At 36.4% G+C, this 24,375-nt stretch overlaps 1 protein-coding gene across 1 annotated transcript in view; it reads left to right on the top strand.

Annotated features, from left to right (window-relative positions):
• il1rapl1a (interleukin 1 receptor accessory protein-like 1a) overlaps window positions 1-24,375 on the top strand; it is a 95,602-nt gene that overhangs the window by 51,056 nt on the left and 20,171 nt on the right. Inside the window, exons 4-6 of the mRNA XM_079821322.1 lie at window positions 959-1,145; window positions 1,796-1,949; window positions 12,522-12,596. Coding sequence (XP_079677448.1) covers window positions 959-1,145; window positions 1,796-1,949; window positions 12,522-12,596 — 416 coding nt within the window. The remainder of the gene's footprint in view (window positions 1-958; window positions 1,146-1,795; window positions 1,950-12,521; window positions 12,597-24,375) is intronic.

The following is a 24,375-nucleotide window of genomic DNA, read 5'->3' as shown; positions in this document are numbered from 1 at the left end:
GACAAGTGCATTGCAGGTTGCCGCCCCAAGCACTCAGTAACCATGGTAACCCGGTAGGAGGTGTGAGGTCATTACACTGAAAAGGTCAAATTTCAACAAATCTTATCAACCGCGATTAAACTCAAAGCCTTTGGACAAAACAAACACTAATGCACTTTTAATGGAGACACATCAATGTAGAGAAGTGTGTGTTGACATGCAACGCTTCCGAGTTCCAGAGCGTGTGTATAGTGTGTACAGAGCGAGTGTGCATCTGAATATGCGTTTGGGGCTGTGTAATTTAGTTTGACTTGGAATTTAAGGCAATCAAAATGCAGGGTCATATAAATGAGAAATCAGGGTGTTTTTTGTTATTAAATAAATAAATAAATGCTCATTGTACTATGAAAGCATACTGTCATTTTTATAACTAAAAAATGTCTCATTCCATACTTCCTCATCTTTGATAGAAGTCTTGAACAAAAAAAGAAAAGAAAAGAAAAGAAAACTAGTTTAATTCTAAGGGTCATAGAGAGGGTGGAATATTAATTTAGTTTTATTATTTGTTTTTCTGGTGAAAAATATTAATGAACATTAAAAGTGGACCTCAGAGAACATGTAAAGTGATAAAAAAGAAGAAGAAATGACTCTTTAAAACCTTTGAGAAAACATTTACTATTCATTTGATTCTCATATTCCATCAGTAAAATGCTAATTATTTGTAGCCCCACATGAAAATTGCAGACAAATTGTGTTCCATCGTGGTCAAATTACATCTATCATGGTTGAATAACAAATAAAATCAGGTTTTATCCTTGTATAATTCGTTTAGTGTATAGGATCTGTGAGATAACAAATTTGATGTCTCTGGGTGAGTATGTGTTAATCTGATTGCGGAAAGCACAGTTTATATACTCTCTGTGTGTGTGTGTGTGTGTGTGTGTGTGTGTGTGTGTGTGTGTGTGTGTGTGTGTTACAGGAATTCCACGTTTTGTATGAAGGTGTCTATGACTCTGTTGGTTGCTGATAATGACACTGCAGGATGTTATAATTCAAAACTGCGCTACACTGAGAAAGGAGAACTGGGCAAGAGTAAAGACATCTCCTGTCCTGATATCCAGGATTACGTTCAGCCCGGAGAAAAAATGCAGATAACGTGGTACAAGGTACGGTGGGAAATACTGTGAGGTGAATTCACTAAACAGTTGCGGCGTTCAATGCACAAACCAGCGTCTTATTCACAAACCACCTGCGATCCAGCATCATTGCCCCCAGAGAATTTCAATTAAGCCATTGTCATTCTTTTCAGGGCAAACACACCTCCTTTTTATGTAAATTAGGGTTATTATACGTTGTCTTATTCACAAAAGTTAGCGCTATTTGCCTAATGTGCTTTTACCGCACATGCAAAGCCATAAACAGACAATTATTTAAAAGAGAGTGTTTGTGTACATTTTCTATCGATCATGGCAACAGTAATTCATCAAATAATGATCAAATTAGCATAAGAGCAGTATAAAATACATTCGAGTGCACTTTCTGCATTTTAAAGAGCCGACTCGGGTGTCTGGATCGCAGTGTTGCGACAATGACCTGAAAGATCAAGAAATTGTGTTTAGCGCTGACTTTTTTGGACGTGTTTGTGCCGTTACTTGATTTGCATGCTGTCGGCAAGCACTGTTATTCTTATTGAATTCCCCTCTGAGTTTTTTCATTATGACTATACAAATGTGTTTGTATATACACATGCAATATGGTGCAGTCTCTTTGTTTCTACATAGTTTTTCTCTCTTTTTCTCTGCCTGCGGGTGTGCAGGAGTGTAACGTGCAGCAGTGGAGGAGCAGCGTGCTACAGACCGCGGACATTCTCTCCATACAGGAAGTGAGGGAGGATGACATCGGCAACTACACCTGTGGGCTGGTTTTTGGAGACTTTCTGGTGCGGAGGACGACCTATTTGAGCGTGACAGGTAGTACCGTGTGACGTCTCTTCAGTGTGTGAGAGCACTTGCTGTGATAGTTTTGCTGAGAGGGGTTGGTTGTTTTTTGGAGCGTGTGGTATTATCCTTTTTTCCCTTTTTTTTGGTTTCAGGCACACTCACTGTGCCATGCTTTTGTTAACAACGACTTTGGTGTATGTATCATTAATGAACAAGTTTTTCAGTGAATACAACTTTTCAGTCTATTCTTCACGCAAAGCTATCATATGATTTCATAAGACTCGAAATATAGTGCATGAGTCATATGGGCTGCTTTTTTGAGCTTGATAGTCAAAATCATCATTCCTCATTTATATCCTTTTATGTTCCACAGATGCAAAAAAATCATACGTTTAAGAATGAGAGTGCTTGAGCGGTTTCTTTAATTTTTGCTTTTTTCATTTATTTTTAAAAGACATTTTCTGTAATTGAAATAGGAGATGTATTTTTTGCAACACAGACCGAATACAGAAAATAACAGAACAGTGTAAGATAGTGACAAAAAGTTTAATTAGTGTAGTTATGCACTATTTAACAAAAAAGACAATACAATGAAAATACAAACAATAATAATTATTCAACTTCAGTATGTTCCTTGTCCCTCATTGTATGATCTACACTTTAAAACACATTCTGTTTAATTTAAAGTAAGAAAACAGCAGCTGTGATTGCAAGAAATTCATTATTATAATATACAGGGAAAATGTTTCAGGTATTACATAATGCCTTTACAATGTATAACTGTGTTTCATTAAGTTATATAATACATCAGAATCTGCTTTGTACAGCAAAATTTACTGATGACCACCATAATAATACAGGTAGTACATTAGAAAGCCACTTGAGGAATCAGGGTTCATCGTAAGTGGCTTGTCCATAAAACATGGACAATCATACATTACAAAACATTACACATACCTGTATACACACATGAAAATAGTTCCATAAACATTAACTAAATAACAAAGTGTTACACAAAACACCCTAATGTACATAACTGACAAAATGATTTACATAAAATGTTATGTTTATCGTAAAAAACGTTATTTTACTATTTTTCACCGTAAATTATATGGAAATTCATAGTTTTTACTTGCAAAAACATACATTTGCTTATAAAGTGAAGCTAAACCAGTAACAATTTTTGCATCTTTACACTCTTTTTTTTCTGTAAAAACTTACCATCATTTATTACAGTGTATAGATAAAGTATGCAAAGAGTGTTTTGTGCAGACTTGCATCAGGAACTTAAGAATATCATTTAGCTTTAAATACTGTATATACAGTAACCAGGGTGTTTTATGGTAAAATGCAGTGATGAAGTGGTTAATGATAGCACAGCCATTTTTTGTATTATTCATGGGCTTTTGACATTTAGGATAGTGGAGAGAGACAATGAGGGAGAATGAGATTGAGTTATAACACAAGGGCAGACCTGCGTTCCCGTGAGCACAACTGCTCATATGTGTCGTGAGCATGTGCTCTTCCCACTACACATATTTGACCTCTATTACTGCTCTACACACACAATAACAGAGATAGAGAGAGATAGAGAATGACATTTATACAGACACAACACTTATCCGGCTGTGGAAAGGTCATTTTCATCTATATTTTTACGTTTAAACATCTCTGTCTACGATTAAACCGATTTTATTGGCCCCTTGTGGATTCGGTCCTTTCTGCCACTATAGCAGGTCAATAAAATGGCACGTACAGGTGAAAAGAGGTCAGATGTTACTCTCTCTTCCTTCCTAAACCCTCATTCAGTTGAAACCTATTAAAACACTCTGCGCTTCTCTTCCTGTGCTCATTTAAATCCTATTTTAGGATGGCATTAGACTCCCAGGGACGATTTCCTGGATGGAACTTATAGTCCAGGACAGCAAATGATTCTCAACGGAAAAACCACCATTAACAGTAAAATTTAGTCCGTAGCTCGATTTAACCCTCGTCACGGAGACCGAGTTTTGATGTTAGGAGTTGTATAGCAGTTACAGAAGAATCAAAGCACTATAGCTCAATTTGTTTTGAGCTGGTTACAGCAGTACGTCTCTATAATTGCTACAGAAACTTGCCTCGATGGTACATCTCTGCAGCGGGTTATCTGGTGGAGCTGCCTGTGTGCCTGAGGGAGGAAGTTAGCGGAAGAACACAGAATCATTTTCTTGTTTTTGAGTACTTACAGACAGTCTATTACTGCGGACATGGTTTTCGACAACAACGATTGGAGCGGTAGGTTTTTTGTGCGCATGCATGTCTGAAAATTTGAAGCGTGAAACTGACCTACAAAAATACACGCCCAATGATGTGAATCAGTGCTATTGTACATCCTCTCTCGAGGCAGAGGGCCAAAAATGTGTGTTTAAACAGTTAATCATGCACGTTGCACATACACGCACTCACAAACAGAAACATTTTTTACTTCCTGTGTGAGCTGTATGTGTGTAGCTGGGTGTGAACTCTGTATCAGTCATAGAAGATGATTATTATAGTAATAAGAGAGAGAAATAGTTCAGGCTGCGTTTTAACATTGAAGTTGACTTTCAGTACAGTACTGAGTCCTATTATATATCTACAGGACACAGGAGCATCGTGCTCTTGTAGAGTCTGTAGTCCTGCACGTTGACCTGGCCGGTCTGCTGCCCTCTCTCTCACCCAGTGATTCATCATGCTTTGCCTGTGGTTGGAGAAAACAAGATAATGTTACAAAGACACAGGGAAAAAAAAAAAGAAAAACAGCTGAATGTGTTTTTAAATTAGATGGCAACAGAGAATATGAAATCATTAGAAATGGTTGAGGTGCTCAGTAATGAATACAAGCATCAGATTTTTTTGTAATAAGGAACACTTAATGGGACAATTCGTATTTTTTTAATATCACTTCATTATATTTATTATATAAGGCTATCAAATCATGTAGGGGAAAATGTCTCTGAAACCAGCGGTTTGTGAGGGAACTTATTTGTACACTTATATATGTATACGTATATATTTCCCTCACAATATATACTGTACAATATATATAATAAATATTTTTTTGTCAGACATTAACTTTCCACCACATGATATTTTCTCTGGCCCATTTTATTTTCCAGCACACTTCAGTTTATCAGAACTACTATAAAATTGAATTATTCATAATTCTGGTTAATCATTATTATTTTATTTTGCATTGAGCATGCTTTAGTAACCACAGGTCATATAAAATGCAGTTTTTACATATTAAAGTTGTTAAATAAATGAATACATTTAAAAGAACAGGAATGTCATTGAAACTACTGTAATTTATTCTAGAAAATAATATAATATTTAATATTTTGATTATTTGTCCTAGACTGCAATGCATAAAATGGAGATCAAAATTAGGCTTTTACACAAGTTACCTGCTTCTCAGATTTTTTTTTTCTCCTGAGAAAAAATACCCTAGTTATCTCTCATTTGTTGCATTTATTAGGTGTACAGCTTCCGGATGCAGAGCTGTGTGTTGTAGCGCTTGCTGGAAAACAGTTTCCAAAAGTAGCTATTGCTATTTTAGTACAGACAATGTGGTTTCCATGGACACTTGCGTGGTGTCCATGCCAACGGCAGGTTTGGAGCAGTGTAAGCTTGTAAGCTTGTGTGCCCGGGAGGGACTCGCGACGGAGTGTTCCAGGGACAATGCCAACCTATCTTTACCTCTCCCACCTGTACCAACTTGTGTCCTTCCCACTGTGTCTCTATGGAAACGGTCAGGCGAGGACAGTCGCTCAGATTGAACCAGTCACCCATAGATGACAGAAGGGTTTGTGGGTACTGAGGAAGCGGAGCTGAATGTCAGGGTGGGTATTAAGTGGTTACAAAATGACACATGGGTAAGAGTGCGTTTTGTTTGTTTATCCATTGATCTCCATGTTGATTGGAGCCCCCGTTGTCTCGAAATCCCCTATAGTGCACTGGGGCTGCGATAGCACGCTCTTTACACATGCTCCCAACACCTTGCATCTGTCAAGTCTAATCAGGACAAGATAAGTGTTTGTGTGTTTTTTGTGTGTGTGTGTGTGTTTTGTGTGTGTGTGTGCACGTGCCCGTAATCAGTAGAGTTATGTAATCATATTTAATTATAATTACAGATGCCGCTAAGTGAGAGTGCGACAACTTAACTCTCTCTTAGTCACCCAATAACGCACACACACTAATTTTTATGCATGTTGGGGAATTTCCATTGGCTGCTATTGTTTTTATTTTGTATTATTTATACACATAGCCGTAGCTAGTAATTCTAAGTATGAATCCACTTTATTTTATCCTAATCTGAACACATTTTATTATTTTTATTTAGGTTGCAGGACCACAAATTGTAATGCACGATTTGTGTATTAATTATTTTTTACATTAATTAATTTGTATTAATATTCTGATACATTTATAGGTCTATAATAATAATAATAAAATATTACAATTGTATTAATATACAATTTTTCATTTAGATAGGAGACCGATTTGTGCTCTCATTATTTAAAATATTTGTATGTAAAATAAAATTATTTATGGGATTCTACATTCATTTATATTATATTAATTATATTAAAATATATTTTTATAAACTTTTTATTTAGGTGGGGCGGGGGCAACATGAATTAATTATAACACAACATTCAATTAATTATACTGGATTTTACATCGTTTTTTATAATAATAAGAATATGAATATATATTACAAAATATACATTTAAATAGAGGGGACTGGTTTGTGTTTTCATTATTGTGGCATATTTGGATACATCAGTTTATATTATATTAATAATATATCACAAAATGGAATCTTAAAATTACTTAAATCACGCAAAGCACAATTTGTGCATGCATTATTTTTATGACAAGCTATTGAGGTGTTAATATATATACTGTATAATTAATACATTTTATGGTTTTAAGTATCAGGACATAATAAAAAATCATCTGATCATTAGCAGGTTTTAAATTGAGGTAAATACAACCTCAGATGAACAACAACCCTATTTATTTAGCAAAAAGAAATAGGACAAAATGGAGATGCAATGGGTGACAAACTAGTTTGGTAGCAAAACGTGTTTGGGTGACAAATTCTGACCGCCCAATGCTCAAATAAAAAGCAAAAATCTCAGACTCTACAGGCCTCAGTTAACATGTTACATTTTAAAGTTCATGACAGTACATTTAGAAAAAGATTGGACAAGTATGGCATGTTTGAAAATGTCTTCTCTCTAAAAATAGCATGGCAGCACTGCTTAGGTTTGCAAAGTTGCATCTGAATAAACCACAAGACTTCTGGAACAATGTCCTTTGGACCGACAAGGCCAAATAATGCATAACACCAGGTTTGGCGAAAACCAAACACAGCATTCCAGCACAAACACCTCATACCAACTGCTTCAAAATAATAACTACAATAGTACAGTAAAAAGTATATATTTTCTTCTTTTTGGTCATCAGTCGACAAATTCTCTGTAAACACTGTAGATGTGATGATTGCAGACACTGAGGTGCAGCTTTAATATATCCGAGATAAGTGGTAAGAGATAAGTCGCTAAAACCGTCTCTTTCGTAGATCATCATTCATCAAGTCATTTCAAGTCTATTTTGATTTGAACCTGACATAAAGGGATGTCGTCTGAGTGGGTGAGTAATTCACTTTGTAATTAGTCTGTCCATTTCCTCCAGTTTTGTGGAGCACTCCAATATTAAGATATAATTCTATTGTTGCATTTTTCTCAGAAAAAACGCCTCTGATTCTGATGTGGGACCCAGACAGTTTTTTTAATCTCTCTCTGTCATAGTTCATATTGCATAACTCTTTGTGCAGTGTAGGTTAAATAATGCACATGCCCCTCTGACTGCTGAAACACTATTTTTCCATTACATATAAACTCAAAACAAGGGAACAGCTAATGAAAAACACGCACCTTAAACGGTCCGAGAACCGAGAATACACAGCCTTACTTAACTGCAGCTTAAACTACAAGATAAACCTTGTGTGAACTTTACCCTGCAAAAGTGTCCTAGCATTAGCCAGAGCACGGTTCGCTGGCGAAACTAGGGCAGATTTGATGCTTGGGAGGACACAAGAATATATTCATTGCGATCTCTGCAGCACACTGCGTTGGATACGATTCACTTTTGTAGAGCATTCAGAATATCTGACTCTATTTTCAGTGATGACAGAGATTTTCATGCTGTGCATTATTCCTGTTCAGATGTCCTTGAGAAATAAACTGTGAGATAAAAGGAAGCTCTGAGGGGAAGAACTACTGGAGTGGAATGTAAAAAAGGTGGAATGTGTGTTACTGCCGTGTGTGTGCAGGGCCGTAAACTAATTGGGTGAAAGGTGGGAATGTTTCTAGGGGAACACAAGTCCAGGGGGACCCATAACAATTGAGACAGGATTGATGTAGCATTTGAAATATATATATATATATACTGTACTGTATATACTGTGTATGTGTATGTATATATATATTATCAGTTCAGGATATAATAATAAATCCATTAGCAGGTATTCAAATGATGTAAATCCAACCTCAGATGAACAACACCACATGACAGGACACTGTCATTTATTTATTTGACAAAAATAAAGCCAAAATGGAGAAGCCATGGGTGACAAACTAAGTACACCCTATGATTCAGTTGCGTGTAGAGACACTTTTAGCAGCAATAATGTGAAGTAATCATTTTCTGTATGACTTTATCAGTCTCTCACATCGTTCTGGAGAAGTCTTGGCCCACTCTTCTTTACAGCATTGTTTCAGTTCTTTGAGGTTTGCGGGCATCTGTTTATGCGCAGCTCTCTTAAGGTCACAACACAGCATTTCAGTCGGGTTAAGGTCTGGACCTTCATTCTTTTATTTTCAGCCATTCTATTGTAGATTTGCTGGTGTGCTTGGGATCATTGTCCTGTTGCATGGCCCAATTTTGGCCAAGCGTTAGCTGTCGGACAGATGGCCTCACATTTGATTCTAGAATATTTTGGTATTATTTAGACACTTAAGCCACTCTATGACACAACAATTTATGAATGTTATTGCATTAGGCATTGCATCTTATTTTTGCTATTACTTTCAATCAACTGATTCCAAGATCATTTTAATGGAGCTATGGAGTCAGTTCCCATTAATTTTACACAGGTGCCTCTAGTGATGCTCTGTCTCGTTCGATTCGGAAAATTAGAATGTCTAGAATGTGCCTGGAAAAGTGCAATAGAACAGTACTCGAATTCAGACTTCCAACTTGGAAACGTGCATCTAATGCATAGACATTTATACAATTTTAAGCATGTCCAGCTATGTTTTGGGGGCAAAGCATTTGTGGGAGAGTTTGAATGTGCGTGTGTGTGTGTGTGTGTGTGTGTGTGTGTGTGTGTGTGTGTGTGTGTGTGTGTGTGTGTGTGTGTGTGTGTGTGTGTGTGTGTGTGTGTGTGTGTGTGTGTGTGTGTGTGTGTGTGTGGACTGGTAATCATCACGTTATGGGGACAAAATGTCCCCACAAAGATAACAATATCCGAAATCCTCATCCTTGTGGGGACATTTTTAGGTCCCCATGAGGAAAACATCTTATAAATCAGACTAAGTGATGTTTTTTGAAAATGTAAAATTGCAGAATGTCTCCTGTGAGGGTTAGGTTTAGGGGCAGGGGCAGTGTAGGGGGATAGAATATACGGTATGTACGGTATAAAAACCATTACGCCTATGGAAAGTCCCCATAAAAGATGAAAACACTACGTGTGTGTGTGTGTGTGTGTGTGTGTGTGTGTGTGTGTGTGTGTGTGTGTGTGTGTGTGTGTGTGTGTGTGTGTGTGTGTGTGTGTGTGTGTGTGTGTGTGTGTGTGTGTGTGTGTGTGTGTGTGTGTGTGTGTGTGTGTGTGTGTGCGCGTGCGCATGTGTGTGTGTGCGCGTGCGCATGTGTGTGTGTGTGTTTGTGTGTTTGTGTGTTGGAGAAAAATAGTTGTGAACCTCAGAGGGAGCCTGCGCTATCACACCTCTCCTACTCGCAGTCTGTCAATATATCAGTCTCAAACTCCGTGAACTCATCTCACACACAGAAACGACTCTACGGATGTGTGTGAGAAAGGACGTCAACACACAAACAGAGCATGGAGGAATTTAAAAGCTGACTGATTCTTGTAGTTTTTTTTTTCCTTGGTTGTGGCTTCCCCCCTGCTGAGTGTAACCAGTCTCCCCACCGCGCTGGCCTGAGTGTTTTTATTTCTCTCCTCTTCTGCATCACGCTATCCTTCCGTCACATCCCTCATCCCTTGCTTCTAAGCCAACCCACATTTACACTCTATCTCTCTCTTTTCATCTCCCTCTGTGCTCTTCTCTCTCTCAGGGATGGATTCACTAAACAGTTTTGCCTTTTTTGCATACAGTATTTCAACGCAACACAAAAAAGCTGCTTATTCACTCACTATCACAATCTGGTCTAACTATTTTGATGCTTTTTAGTGCAAAGACCTCCTTTGTATCTAAATTCAGCACCGATTTTGTGGATGTTAGTGAATTGGGCGCTCAAACAACGCAGACAGTGTTCGCAAATAAATGGTGCTGTCAGTGGCCGCAATTCAGTCTTAGTGAATTCTCCTCTCTGTCTCCTTGTCTTTTTACTTTTAGACATAGAGACGATAGCATCTTCATATTAAGGATGTTTGTCATGGTTGTGGGTTCGAGTCGTGGTGACACTACATTGCTCATTGCTTAGATTAGCTGTGTAATTGTTCTACCAGACAGCAAGCAATTTGTATGGTGACTCATCCTCTCTCGCTTTCTCTCTTTTCTCTCGTCCTCTCAATCTCTGCACGTCCTCAAGCTGCGTTTAAAGCATGTTATGATAGTTACATTCTTGACAGGCTCATTAAAGACCCTCATATTCCCCAAAAATATATATTTTAAAGGAATAGTTCACAAATTAAAGGAATAGTTCAAAAATTAGTTTGCATCATTTGCTCACCCCCATGTTGTTTCAAACTCATATGATCTTCCATGGAACACAAAAGGATTATTGTGAAGGCTGTGCTGTATTTTACAAGTACATACAATGAATGGGGACTGAAGGTCGCAAGCTTAAATAAAGTACCATAAAAGTGGTCTATAAGACTCGTGAGCTGTATTACAACTCTTCTGAAGTCATTTGTTGGCTTTGTGAAGAAGAAACAAGCCAAAATTAACGTTGCAATTCACTTCACCTTATAAACCACTGAAATCGGTCATAAGCTTTATTCGGATGGTAATAGTTTACCCCCAACACCCGCATAAAAATTCCCGGCTGAATTACAGACTTTTTACCAAGGTTGTGTGGAAATTGATTTGCTGTCCAAAAGACACATCTCTGACTTTACTAAAAGAAATACATGTGTTGTAAATCCGTTTTGACCTCTGGATTTAAAAAAATATTTATTTTACTAGTCAACCCAGTAGCTGGGTCAAACATAAGAGGTTACATTAACTTGTTTTTGCTAATTAATTTCCATATTTTTAAAATAGTATAGTTATTCTGGTGCAACTTCACACGATCAGCAAGGTGTATGGAATAAAAACAAGCATATCTTTAAAATGACATCTATAATGAGATGGTATGCGTGTTAATATATTAGATTGTCCAATATTGAGCATTACCAGATGACAATTTATATTATTCAATTTAGTCGTTTTTTCTAGTTTAGTTTTTTCTTTTTTCAGCATAAATCTAAATTGTGATGTGCACCGTTACCATGATACTGGTTTTCTCATACTGTGATTTTAAGGTTTAAGTGATACCGTCTTGCATACCATGCTAATGTGTCCATTTCCCCTTATAACTTGAACAGGGAAATGTGCTGCATGGGTCAACAGTGAGATGTGTATATTCTGGAAGCATAATTCATTAATTTGCTGTTTGCTATCCGTCAGTCACCCGGAATAATCCGTCGGGAGGGGCCAGTGCGCTTTTCTCCGCCGAGTGAAAATTGGATTTTGGATGAGCGATCGCGCGGCTTAAACTTCCACCAGCTCGCTGTCTATTAAGTGTACCCCCCACGTCACGCACACACACACTCACAGCCCAGAACCAATCTAGAGCCGCGGCAAACACACACAAATATACATCCTCGAGTTTTAAGAGTTACATAAAGCCGAATGCAAACGCACACGTATGCAGCCACAGTGACATGACGCGTGTAGTATTACCTACAGCAATCCTGTGCTTGAGAAAAGCCAAATGAACAAACACAGTCAGCATAATCACCAGAGAGAAAGACACGTACACACCTCTGACTCGAAGGAAATGAGCTGGAATTTGGAGCATCGTGCCCACATGGGGAGAGGAAGATCTGGAGAGAGAGAGAGAGAGAGATGTGGGGAGGATTGATGGATAGGGGGGAAAAAAAGTCAAGAAAAACAGAAACGAGAGCACTGGGGAGACCAAGACAATTCTCGCTGAGATGTTGATGGCGAGATGCTGGAGTTTACTCATCCAATCACGAACGTGTGGGCAGAGAGAGGGAGAGAGTGTGTGCTTCATCAGAGGTGCTTGATGTCACTTAGTAAAAATAACACTCTGTGTCTGTTTCAGCTCCTCTGACTGAAGAGCCCCCCAGGATTCTGTTTCCCTCTGAAAACAAGCTTCTTGCCATGGATGTGCAGCTCGGTAAGAACAGCTTCCGTTTGTGTTTGTGTGTGGGGGGTTCACAATGGCATGTTCTATTTTTGAAAGAACATAGTATGTAATATGTACGCTGTGCACATTATGCAAATTTTCTGAATGCATGGATTACTCAAATGAACTACGACATTGGTAAAAATATGCAGTATAGAACCAGAGCACATTGTGTGGAATATTGTATCCCATGATGCATTGCACTCGACTTGACCTTCTATTTCCAGGGTGACAAAAGAACTGGAGGCGATATCAATCGTGGTTTTTCACGATGTCTCTGGTTGACTCATTTTTTGATAGGTCTGCCAAAATGTTTTGCACAAACCTGGATTTAAAAATGAACAAAAATAAATATTAGTTTCCGAGATGCTGACCGGAATGCTCGCTGAATTAAGCATTCAGGCAAATTCAAACATTTGCGGCATTTTAGCCAAAGTGTTTCTGAATGAAATGCTGTGTCTGCTTGTCATATCACTCACTTCTCAAAATATCCAGGGCATCTTGAAGGGACACCAATGACGCATGATGCTTCTGCTTCTGCCAAGTGCTATAGACTATATCAGTGTGCTCTACCATTCAAGGGTTTGGGGTTACAGTTAAATCTCTTATGCTCACCATGGCTGCATTTATTTGATCAAAAATACAGTAAAAACTGTAATATTGCAATTACAATTTTAAATAACAGTTTTGTTTTGATATATTTTAAAATGTAATTTATTCCTGTTATGGCAAAACTGAATTTTCAGCATCATTACTCTAGTATTCTTCAGTGTCACATGATCCTTCAGAAATCATTCTAATATGCTGGTTCAATACTCGATATACATTTCTTAGTTTTCAAATTATTATTAAAATTTCTTATTATTAAATGTTACAAATATTTGTGCTGCCTAATGTTTGTGGAAATAGTGTTACATTCTTTTCAGGATTTTTTGATAAATGTAAAGTTTAAGAGAACTGCATTTATTTTAAATTAATATCTTTTGTAACATTATAAATGTAATTTCTGTCTCTTCTGAGCATCCTCGCTAGATGAATGTATTAATTTATTTCACAAAAAACTCACTGACCCCAAATTTGAAATGGTAGTGTATATCATGCATAGTTTGATGTACAATTTTTATAAAATCAGCTGAATTTGATGCAATTAAATTTAGCGTCAAATAGTATTGACAATTATGTTTTGTTTAGAATATTATTACTAACAGAAAGCTGGCAGTAAGTGCATTACTATTTTAAAAATATGTTCATGAACACTTTCTATTTTAATGAATTAAATAATTATGAAATGATGTAGAAGAGCATTATAACCAGGAATATATCCAGGTGTTTGGTGCAGTCAAGTGCATTTTTTGGCATCTTTCTACAGTCCCAGAAAAACAACCCTTAATTGTGGAACATTGCTGCACCCTTCACAATTTAGCACTTAAATTGTCCTGTGGAAATTTCCATCAGCAAAAGTTTAGTTTGTTGCTGAATCGGGTGATAAAGCAATAGCAGAAGGTGCATGCAAATAGTGGGCACAATTCATTTTTAATCCATGAATTTTCCTCTTAATGTAGTGTGCTGTTTCGCATACCATCTTTTGTAAATAGGCTACTGTAGTGGAAAGTATGCAATATATACTGCGGAGTAAGCAGTACGGTATTCCATTCCAAACACAGCCGGTGTGGTTTTGTATTTGCATTGTGTTTGTGCAAGCAATTGTGTAAGTAAAACGAGAGACATTGTAATGGATTTACTCACAAAAACACAAGCAAAACAGTTTTAACAAAAGTGTGATCTGTTTCTGTTATTGAAAAGACGTCAAACTGTTACTAAAGGAGACTCGTCGAGAATGTTTAAACTCATGCCATGCACAGTTATGCACTAACTCAGCAGTAGCAGCATTTGTGTGTGTGTGTGTGTGTGTGTGTGTGTGTGTGTGTGTTGACGCCTGAGAAAGGAGTTCCCCTGCTAGACAGATAGCTGCTATAGTCAGCATTATGATGCTATGTTGTTTACGCTCTGAATGGAAGTCGTTCTCATAAATGCAAATCCTCTATGCTAATCATCTGCTGTTGTCTCCCAACAATAGGCACTCCATATGGTGCCGAAACATTCACTGGGCTTTCTTTTGGATTTCACTGTATATGTGTGTGTGTGTGCGTTGATCCGAGCTTCTTGTGCATGTTAACACACGCATACCGTCCACTTTAATATATGTAACAGACAGAGATGTGCTTGTTCACGCATGTGCGCTAGTCTGTTAGCATGTGCATTGAACTGAACCGTGTGTGTGTGGTGGATGGAGCCGCGTCTGTTTGCTTGGCGGAGGCTCTGGATCCAGGCATGTTGGAAACAGGAGCAGATTGGAACATATTGTTGCAGCGCTGACCATGTTCTGCCTTGAGAATGAGCAGAGAGAGAGAGAGCAGGACACCACTCATCGACTTAAGATACACTGACCACATGATGAGTAATTTTGAGGCCTAGACGGGTGTGCATTGTGTGCAGCTTAGCAAGCAAACCATTGGAGTCAAACTTTATCTTGTTGTGATTGTCAATGTTGTTGAAACTGTTTAGTTTCGTCTCTCTCTCGTCTTAGTTCGGTTTTAATTCTGTTGTCTACATTTTCTATAATCTTTGCTGCATCATGGGAACTTTTAGAATTTTAATTAAAATAGTTACAGTTATAGTGAAGAATTAATATAAAATTATTGCTGAGGAAATGATGTCGTCTTTGACTTGTAATGACACCTAGTGGCGAGGATTTTAGCAAAATGCAAAGGTTTTCAGTTACCAATGTAATACACTATTTTCAGTCTGCCATGATTAATTTATTATATAAGAGAAAGTATATGAAAGTATATTTTTACACTGATCCTGTGATCTCAACACCACAAAAAACGCCTCATAAAGCGACCTGCTCCTTGTAAAATAAAAACCATTTTTTTAAGTTACTGCTATAAAGTGTGTATATGTTTTAAATGTTTTAAGTATTTGTTTATTTATGTATAAAACTTTTGCAATGTAAGAAATTATAAATTTCACCTTTAACAAATTGAATGAAATATTAATAGTGCAATGAATAAAGTATCTATTAATTTAGCAAATAATTTAATCAAACTAAATTAAGGCAACATTAACTGAACAAGACATTAAGAATGATATTAAATATTCCAAAACATTCCAAACAAGGGGTCATGAACAGCATTTTTTTTCTCACATTGCTGTGAGACTTCAGTGTAAACAGCCACTGCTGTGATTGGCTGTCATCTTGCATATGAAATGAGTATTATATGTCGAAAAGCTTAACTTTTTATTTTTACTAGGAATGCACCGATACCACTTTTTTGTATCCGATACGATACTTTTATTTTTATTACTTGCCGATACAGAGTACCAATACCAACACCATTTTCATTGCATTTTTAATTTAATAGTTTAATTAGTTGGCTTAGCAAATAGATATTTCCTTCATTTATTTCCATGCTTAATTATGCCTGTAAGGTGTTGTAGGAATTACTGTTACCTTCACTGTTCATATTATTGCTCTATCATATTTTATCTTGAATTTAATAGCGCAGTAAATATTTAGAGCTGCTCCAGCAGCTATTACTATTACAGCTGTCGAGATTAACCAATCGTGAAAAGTGTTGATTATAGCATTGTAATTAGATTTACTCCTGTGGTATGAAAGGTTGCAGCGATGAGCATTGTAGCCAATGATTGATTGTCTGTTGAGCCCATGAATTAAGTGATCTCGTCAATGCAACTCGATTGCTGCACTCACAAAGGCTTTCATCATAAGTAAAAGTTCAAACATGATTTAAATAAGAGATTCATTGTGCACTGTCGACAGCGTCATTGATTATAACTAGGAATGTAGCGATACATCGTACATATCGAGATATCGCGATATAAAAATGCGACAATATATATCGTTGATGTAAATGAGATGATTTGCAATATAGTTTGTTTTATCCAAGTTACTATATTTATACGTTTTAATTCAGTCAAAAATGTAAATTCTGTCATCATATAGCCTACTCACCCTCATGTCGTTTCAAACCTATAAGATTTTCATTTAACTTTAAAACACAAATTAAGATATTTTTCAAGAAACCAGAGAAAGATTTCTGTACCTCCATTTAAAGTCCATTCCTCTCAAACTTAAAAGATCCCAAAAATGTCATAAAGGCATCGTAAAAAGAATCAATCGAATGGTCTAATCTAAATCCAAGTCTTCTGAAGAGACACGATGGCTTAATATGATGTACAGATTTACAACGCCGCGTATACTGTAGTAAACACCCTGTTGAAAAAAAACAGCATATGCTGGTTAGGTATGTTTTGAAGCATGGCAGCTGGTTTAAGCTGGTCATGAGCTGGTCAAGTGGCTGGTCCCAACCAGCATAAACCAGCTCAAACCAGCTGCCATGCTTCAAAACATACCTAACCTAATATGCTGTTTTTTCAACAGGGCACGGACGTACAAATGCTTGCGTGACGCGCGAAAACAACTGCATTACAAGTGAGTAATGCAGAACTAACCATTTACAGTTTGGGAATAGTCATTTTGACACGCTTTCTTGCGATTAGAATTTTGATTGATTACATTGATCATCTGAAGCGCACACGCTGGCGGAAGTGAAAGCGCAAACATAGTTTAAATCATCAGATCACATTTAGTTTTAGTAGTATGATTATTTAAAGTGTTTTAGATGGTTTATTCTTATATGTTTAGTGCATTAATAGCAGGAGAGGCGGAACATAGCGAGCACCCCGAAAGTGTGCGTGTGTGTGCGCGCGGCACGAGGACTGCATGAGAAAAATTTTTTAAGTCTACATTTCAGTGACATTACTACATTAAACTACTATATATAATGTTAAATATCATGTATAGTAATGCAAAGGGGGAATATTTGTGTGTCCTGATGATAATAATAATAATATAACAATAATATATATAAAAAAGTAATAATAAAAAAAAACATCTCTCTACATAATCAACAACTCTTCTTTATTTTGGCTTAAAATATTGCGCTAAATATTGTATCATGAGCTTAGTATCGTGATAGTATCGAATCGTGACACAAGTGTATTGTTACACCCATAATTATTACAGGAGTTTTGGCCACAAATTTACTGATGCATAAACAACAATAAATTATTTTGAGACAAAGAACATCTGACTGTACATGAATCATATCAGAAATCACTGGTCACAGATTAGAATTAGAATAAACATGGTAACTTACTTTGTGACATTACTGTTGGGTCCATATCGTAGTAATAATAATAATATCTTAATAATAATACGTTTTATTTATATAGTGCCTTTCCCAAGCTCAAGGTCGCTGTACAAGAAAATAACATATACAGCATCAATATAGAACATAGATATACAAATATACAGTGAGAAAAGAACGAAAAAAACAGCAGAACACTAAGCAGCGGAGGGTTGGAAATACTTAGAGTAAAAGACTGTTAGCAAAGCCTGAGCCGAAATTGCGATTTACCAAAGAATCCACAGTGAAATGTACCAAATAAAAAATGATGCATTGAGACATTCACAAAATAAATAACCACTTTCCCGGCATAAGGTTCTTTTGGAAGGTATATTCACTCTTAAAAATAAAGGTTCTTTGGCAGGGTGTATGGTTCCATGAAGAACCTTTAATATTCAAAGAAAATGGTTCTTTAAAGAACCTTTCACAAAACAGTTGTTCAGGAAACCAAAAATGGTTCTTCTATGGCATCGCTGTGAAAACCCCCTTTTGGTGAGAACCTTTATTTTTAAGGGGTTTTTTAGTCCAGTGACCAGTATCTCTCTGTCTCATCTCACTAAGGCACCAGTGGGCAGGGCCAAAGATGCAATGATGTAGAAGTAGGCCTTGATTTTCTTCTGCAGAGGCACTATTGCATCATAATGTGACAAAATTCCAAACAAGTTGTTTTCTGAGCTTGGATTCGTTAAAAGCTGTTTTTGGACTAACGAGGAAGTTCTGAAACTTACAGGATGTTTTTATAGTACAATGACCTCTTACATGTCTGAATTCATGACCCCTTTAAATGAACCAGTAAATACATACTCAAAATCTCAAATGTGTGGCGTGCAGATGTAGGTTGCAGGTGACATCTAATGAAAAGAAATTTAGTGACAGATGGAAACGAGAGCGAGAGAGAGGGATTTTGAAGGAAAGAAGAACATTAAAGAGCAAGTGAGGAGGTTCTGAGAGATGGAGACAGAATTCTGAGCTGGTGGAAGAATATTTAATGCTTTTAGAACGTTTCAGGAGGGAATCGCTCCTCGCTGAGCACTTCCTGCAGAAATCTTATTGGACACGCACAAATACAGACACAAACACACACACACACACACACACACACACACACATGCAAACTTACACGCACAGTTTTGTAAGTATATTGCAGGTAAGAGGATATTGCTGGTCTACTAATTATTTCCAGCCTTTGTTGATGCCACTGTGTAATACTATGTGATATGTATGATATATATGGCCATTACTTTGCTATAAACATGCTTATTATGAGAGATGAGCTATCGAAATCATTTTTCATGCTCCCTGCCATAGACGCGGAACAGATGATGATGTGAGATGATGGGATGATGAGTGAAGGATAGAGAGAGACAGATAGAGTGTTCTGTGTGTGAAACCATCACATCCAAGCATTATTAATGACAACAGGGGTATTCACACACACCTATGTGTGTGCACACAAGAGCACAATTTAAATATCGCAGACAAACAAAGAAAGAGGGAAAAACGAGACCAAAAGAGGCAGGGCTAACTCACATTCAACATGGAAAGAGGGAAAAAAGGTGACCTTTCTTCCTCCCTCTCTATGCAGTTGCCATCCAAGATGAACAGATAGAAAGGAACAAATGGAGGAAATACTTGACTATCTATCTGTATTTTATACATTAAATTGGACTGATGATAGTTCATCCTAACCCTCATGTTCTGTTTGGGGTCTTAGAGCCCCCAAGGGCTCGCAAAATGTACCAATAAACATTGAAGTGTCAGGGTGAAACTCCATTGCTTGTTCTAATCTTATGAGTTCTGATTATAAACAAAATTTCAGCTTGATAACATGCATCAACCGTCCTTTATGAAAAATTGCTTCATTACTTTTGTTTGGAGTCTCAGAGAACCTAGACACAAACCATTAATAAATGCAATGCATTTGCACATGCTAACTTCTTTTTGGGATCATTTTTGACTGGCGTACACTTCTGGCAGTGTTTAATTTTATTTCTTTCATTTTCTTGTGTCAATTTTTTTTTTTAAAGAGGTCAAATCAACACAGAACTGATATGAAATTACTATAATGGATGCTAGATAGATAGTCTACCTGGTTGTGATTTAAGGTAGATTCACTTAGTAGTAATTATAAAATAAACAATTAACTAAGTGAATCTACCTTAATATGTGTATACGTATATGTATAATATTATTAATGTTATTAATAATGTATAACAACAATAATAGTAGTAATTATAAAATAAACAATTAACTATTATTGTTGTTTATATCTCAATGACATGACATGCATATTCCAAATTAATTATTTCCTTTTAAAAATTAAATAAATTCATGACGTGTCACTTATTCTATTAAAACCTATTTAGTTTGAATTCATTTTCAGTACATTCAAATAATAAATATAATTTTTTGGTACCAGTTTTGTTATTTTAAAACCCCAAAATGTCAGGTGGTGCAACCGTTCACATAAATTAACAGATTAAGAAAACATTTAGTAATAAGAAATTCAAAATTAAATTCTAGACGTAATTTTTGTGTTTAATTATGTTTAAATGTCAGTAGTTTTAAAGCTGTTGAGATAAAAACTTTTGTCTAGGACAAAATTAAATGTCAGGGTGGCACAACTGCAAACATGGGTCTTTTTTATGAAATGACAAAGTAATAACAGTAAGCATGATAATGCATCCAGAGGACCCCAGTTCATCCATGTGGTAGAGAGAAAATATTTGTAGATCCCTCTCAAACACTGATAAACATACATGAAAAAAAGGATGGCTACTAGTAGCTTTCCCAATGTGAATTTGCCGGTTGATAACAGACCCACTACAGAGCGTCCGGTGAGAGACGTTTAACACAGAAGATCAGGTATACGGGAATAACCCATTTATTGTCACCACAACTCAGTACACTGAATAAATCTTCTTTGCATGTGTGTGTGGTTTTCTACAATTAAAAGATAAAAGAGAAATAAGTACAAAATAACAAATAACTGTAGTCACAATAAATATAAGCACAGTAATCTCCACAAGGAATATTTAACTACAATGATTAATACAGTAAATATGAAGAACAAATGTGCCATTATATAGGGAAAATGCATCGCTACAAATTACTAATATGGTGCAGTTGAAATACGACACCTTTTCGCGCTGTCTAGCACAGTAGTGCGCATGCGCTTAACGAGTGCTTTAACTCTTAGAAATTAGCGATATATACCCATTAAATAAACCATATGATGTGTAAATGGCACATAGATTATGTCTTTGATGCATGACAGTGATATATATGAGGAAACTGGTATGTAAATATACCCACGAACATCTTTACAAGTTAGTTCGCGTTTGTCACTTGCATACATTAACTTCTACACACTTGAAGCAATTAAACGGTTCATAAACAAAGTAGAGAACAATATATGTAAAGACTGCTACTCACTTTGCAGGCACGCACACAACTTTAGCAAAGATAAATCGCTACAGTACAGCTCGCATCCCTTTGCATTACCGATTGATCTGACTGAACTTAGTGGGCGGGTGCGCTGATCTGCACGTTCTACCCCGAGTGCTGATTGGCTTGCTGGTCGGATGCTGCGACAGATGATGTGATTTCGGGCATATAGAAAAGGTGAACTAATATACATGATTATAACCTTAATGGTGGCCTTTTTAACACATAGCTATTTTCAAGAATGGGTAGGTTGGAACACTTTTCATGTCAGGTGGTACAACCAATTTAAAATTAGGAAAATGCTATTTTATCATAAACTTCTTTATAGTACTTAAACTTCTATGTATGTTCATGCAATAGCATTGGCACAAGCCAATACAGGCATCCAAGTAGAAGCCTGTTCAATGTAAAATTAGTTGCAAAAGTCAGGTGGGGTAACCAGAAGGTCAGGTGGTACAACTGCAATGAATGCCCCTGTACGAAATATAAAAACATTATTTAAAATAAATAATAAATGTTAGATAAGATTGTCTATTATTATTCTATTTATAATTGTTCTAAAATGTTTTTTTTTTAAATTATTAGATGCCAGTATCATATCAGGTAAAGAAAAATTGGTCACACTTTATATTAGGTGTCTTTAACTACTATGTACTTACATTATAAAACAATTTGTTGGGTACGATGTACTTGTTCATGTTGTTTTGCAAAACACTTACGCTGCTATTGAGGTGGGATACCAGTAATGGGACACGTTTGGTGGTATGGGTAAGTTTAAAGGTGGGTTAAGGCAAATACAAGTACAATATACATGTATGTCAATAAGTCTAAAACACTTGTATTTTTATATGTAATATATATACATTTTAAATCATCAGTATTCAGCATATTCCCTGTCATTATTAATCTTGTCAGGTGGCACAAGTGATATTCATCAGGCAACCATGTAAATTCTTGATTTAAATCAAACTAACAAATAATAGGTCAAAGCAAACAAATGGCTGAAAACTAGATTGTTGTCACGGGGGTGTGCATGCAGGAACAAATGGAGGAATTAGAAGATCCAAAATCAAAGAAACGCACACTTAGCATAACAGTGACCGGACTAAGACTGAGTGAACAAGAGAAACTTAAATAGCAGACAGAAATGAGATAATTAACTAAACACAGCTGAACAGAACTTAACTAACGAGGTTAACCAAGGAAAAAGACAAGTGGCGGGAAACTAAGACAAAAGAACATGTGACAGAATCAAAACACAACAGAAAGACCAAACAGACTTGACAATTGTGAATAGTTATTGTACTGAATGCATTAACTGGTATCATTAAAAGTCTTTAAAAGTAAAATCGGATGCTAAAGATAATCAAATACCTGGCCACTATAATGCAATAATTATAAATTAATATGAATAAAACTCACAACCCCAAAACAATAATATGTTAGGCACTGTGGACGCTCTAAGGGCTACTTTGATAATATTTCACAATACAATTGTAAAGAATGTATATATTTACAAAAATTTGGTTGTACCACCTAACAAAAAAAATGTAGAAAAAAATTTGGTTAATACTCTGAAATGTTATTTAACAATTGAAACTTGTTTAAACATTATTCCTGACAACAACTAAAAAAACCTTTTTAAGCTTTATTTGTCATTGACCCTTAATTTTGTGAGTCATTGGAATTTTTGTCAAAAAAGTAATCTCAAATTAACACGAGGGTTAATTTAACAGAATCTAACTTAATTGAAATGTATTCGCTGTGTGCCTTTGCTTTGCTTCCTCACAGATGGCACAAAAAACACACACAGAAACACAGACGTATGTTAGCGCAGAAGTGGGGAGGATTTGTGCAGAGGTATTCAGAGAACTCTTCTTAATATTAATCACCCTTGCCCAAAATAATACAGTTGTTGCTAAGCAACCATCGGGCGATGAGGGCATTTCTCTAAATAAACATCTAAATTTATTATTGGGTAAGATTGGACACTGATATCCTTAAAGGAACAGTGCAAAAGCAGTGATATGTGCAAAAGCTGTCTTTCTGCTCTGGATATTGGGCTACATAGCCTGGAACCAGATATTTGTGGTTTACAAGCCCATTTTCAGCTATCTGGCCACAGCTGTGGATTAAATGATGAATTAAATGATAATTTTTTTAATGCCATTTCTTGTTCATTTAAATCTAATCTTTGTTTAATAAACATTTGTATGTAATGTGCAGTAGCCAAATGAGGGATCGTAACAGCCAATGAGCAGTAGCCTAGTTATCCACTTCCCATTTTCGAGCACATAAATTTTCAGCTTAATTTGAGAAAGAGAGAGAGAGAGCGAGCTCAAAAGAGGAATGACTTGACAGAGAAGTCGCATTATCTCTATTCTGAAGCGTTCACTCCAATCCAGAGTCCTTTGTCCCAAATCTTTTTGGTCCACAAGGCCAGGGTTTCTAATCATGCGTATGACCCTGTTAAAGCCACCGTAACCTTTCATGCACTGGCAATTTTTGGCATGCTCTTTAAAAGGAAAATTCTGTGATCATTAACTCACCCTCATGTCATTCCAAACCCATATGACTTTCATTTAGAGAGATTTTGCTTAATATCTGAGCTGCATTTTTCCATGAAATAAAAGTGGATGGGGATCAGAGACAGCCGTGGTTACAGTTAATTTTTAATATCAGTTTGAATTGATATGCTAAACGCAATGAAACAATGTTGCTCCTTCTCCATCAGAGAGGATTGTTACTGATGTTGAAGATGTCAGAAAAAGGTTTCAAACTACTTTTGAAGAAAGCTGTAGGACCTGATGGATGTAGTGGAAAGTCTTTTTCCAAAGAATTTTGCAAAGATGGCCCCAATGTGATCCATGTCAGTTTGTTAACAAGCAGGGTTTACATGCATCTAATGTAAAAAATAAAAAACTTAATTTTCTCATAATATACATAGCAGCATAACCTCTTTTGTCACAATGTCTGAAACGGCTCGATAAAGGATTCAACCTCTCTAAACCCCTCATTTCCTAGAGCTTTCTCTGCTCTGATTGGTCAGA

Source organism: Gobio gobio (assembly GCF_949357685.1).
Source record: "Gobio gobio genome assembly, chromosome: 7".
Classification (NCBI taxonomy): domain Eukaryota; kingdom Metazoa; phylum Chordata; class Actinopteri; order Cypriniformes; family Gobionidae; genus Gobio; species Gobio gobio.
The sequence above is the reverse complement of the archived record's forward strand: the minus strand, read 5'-3'. Positions and strand labels throughout refer to the sequence as shown.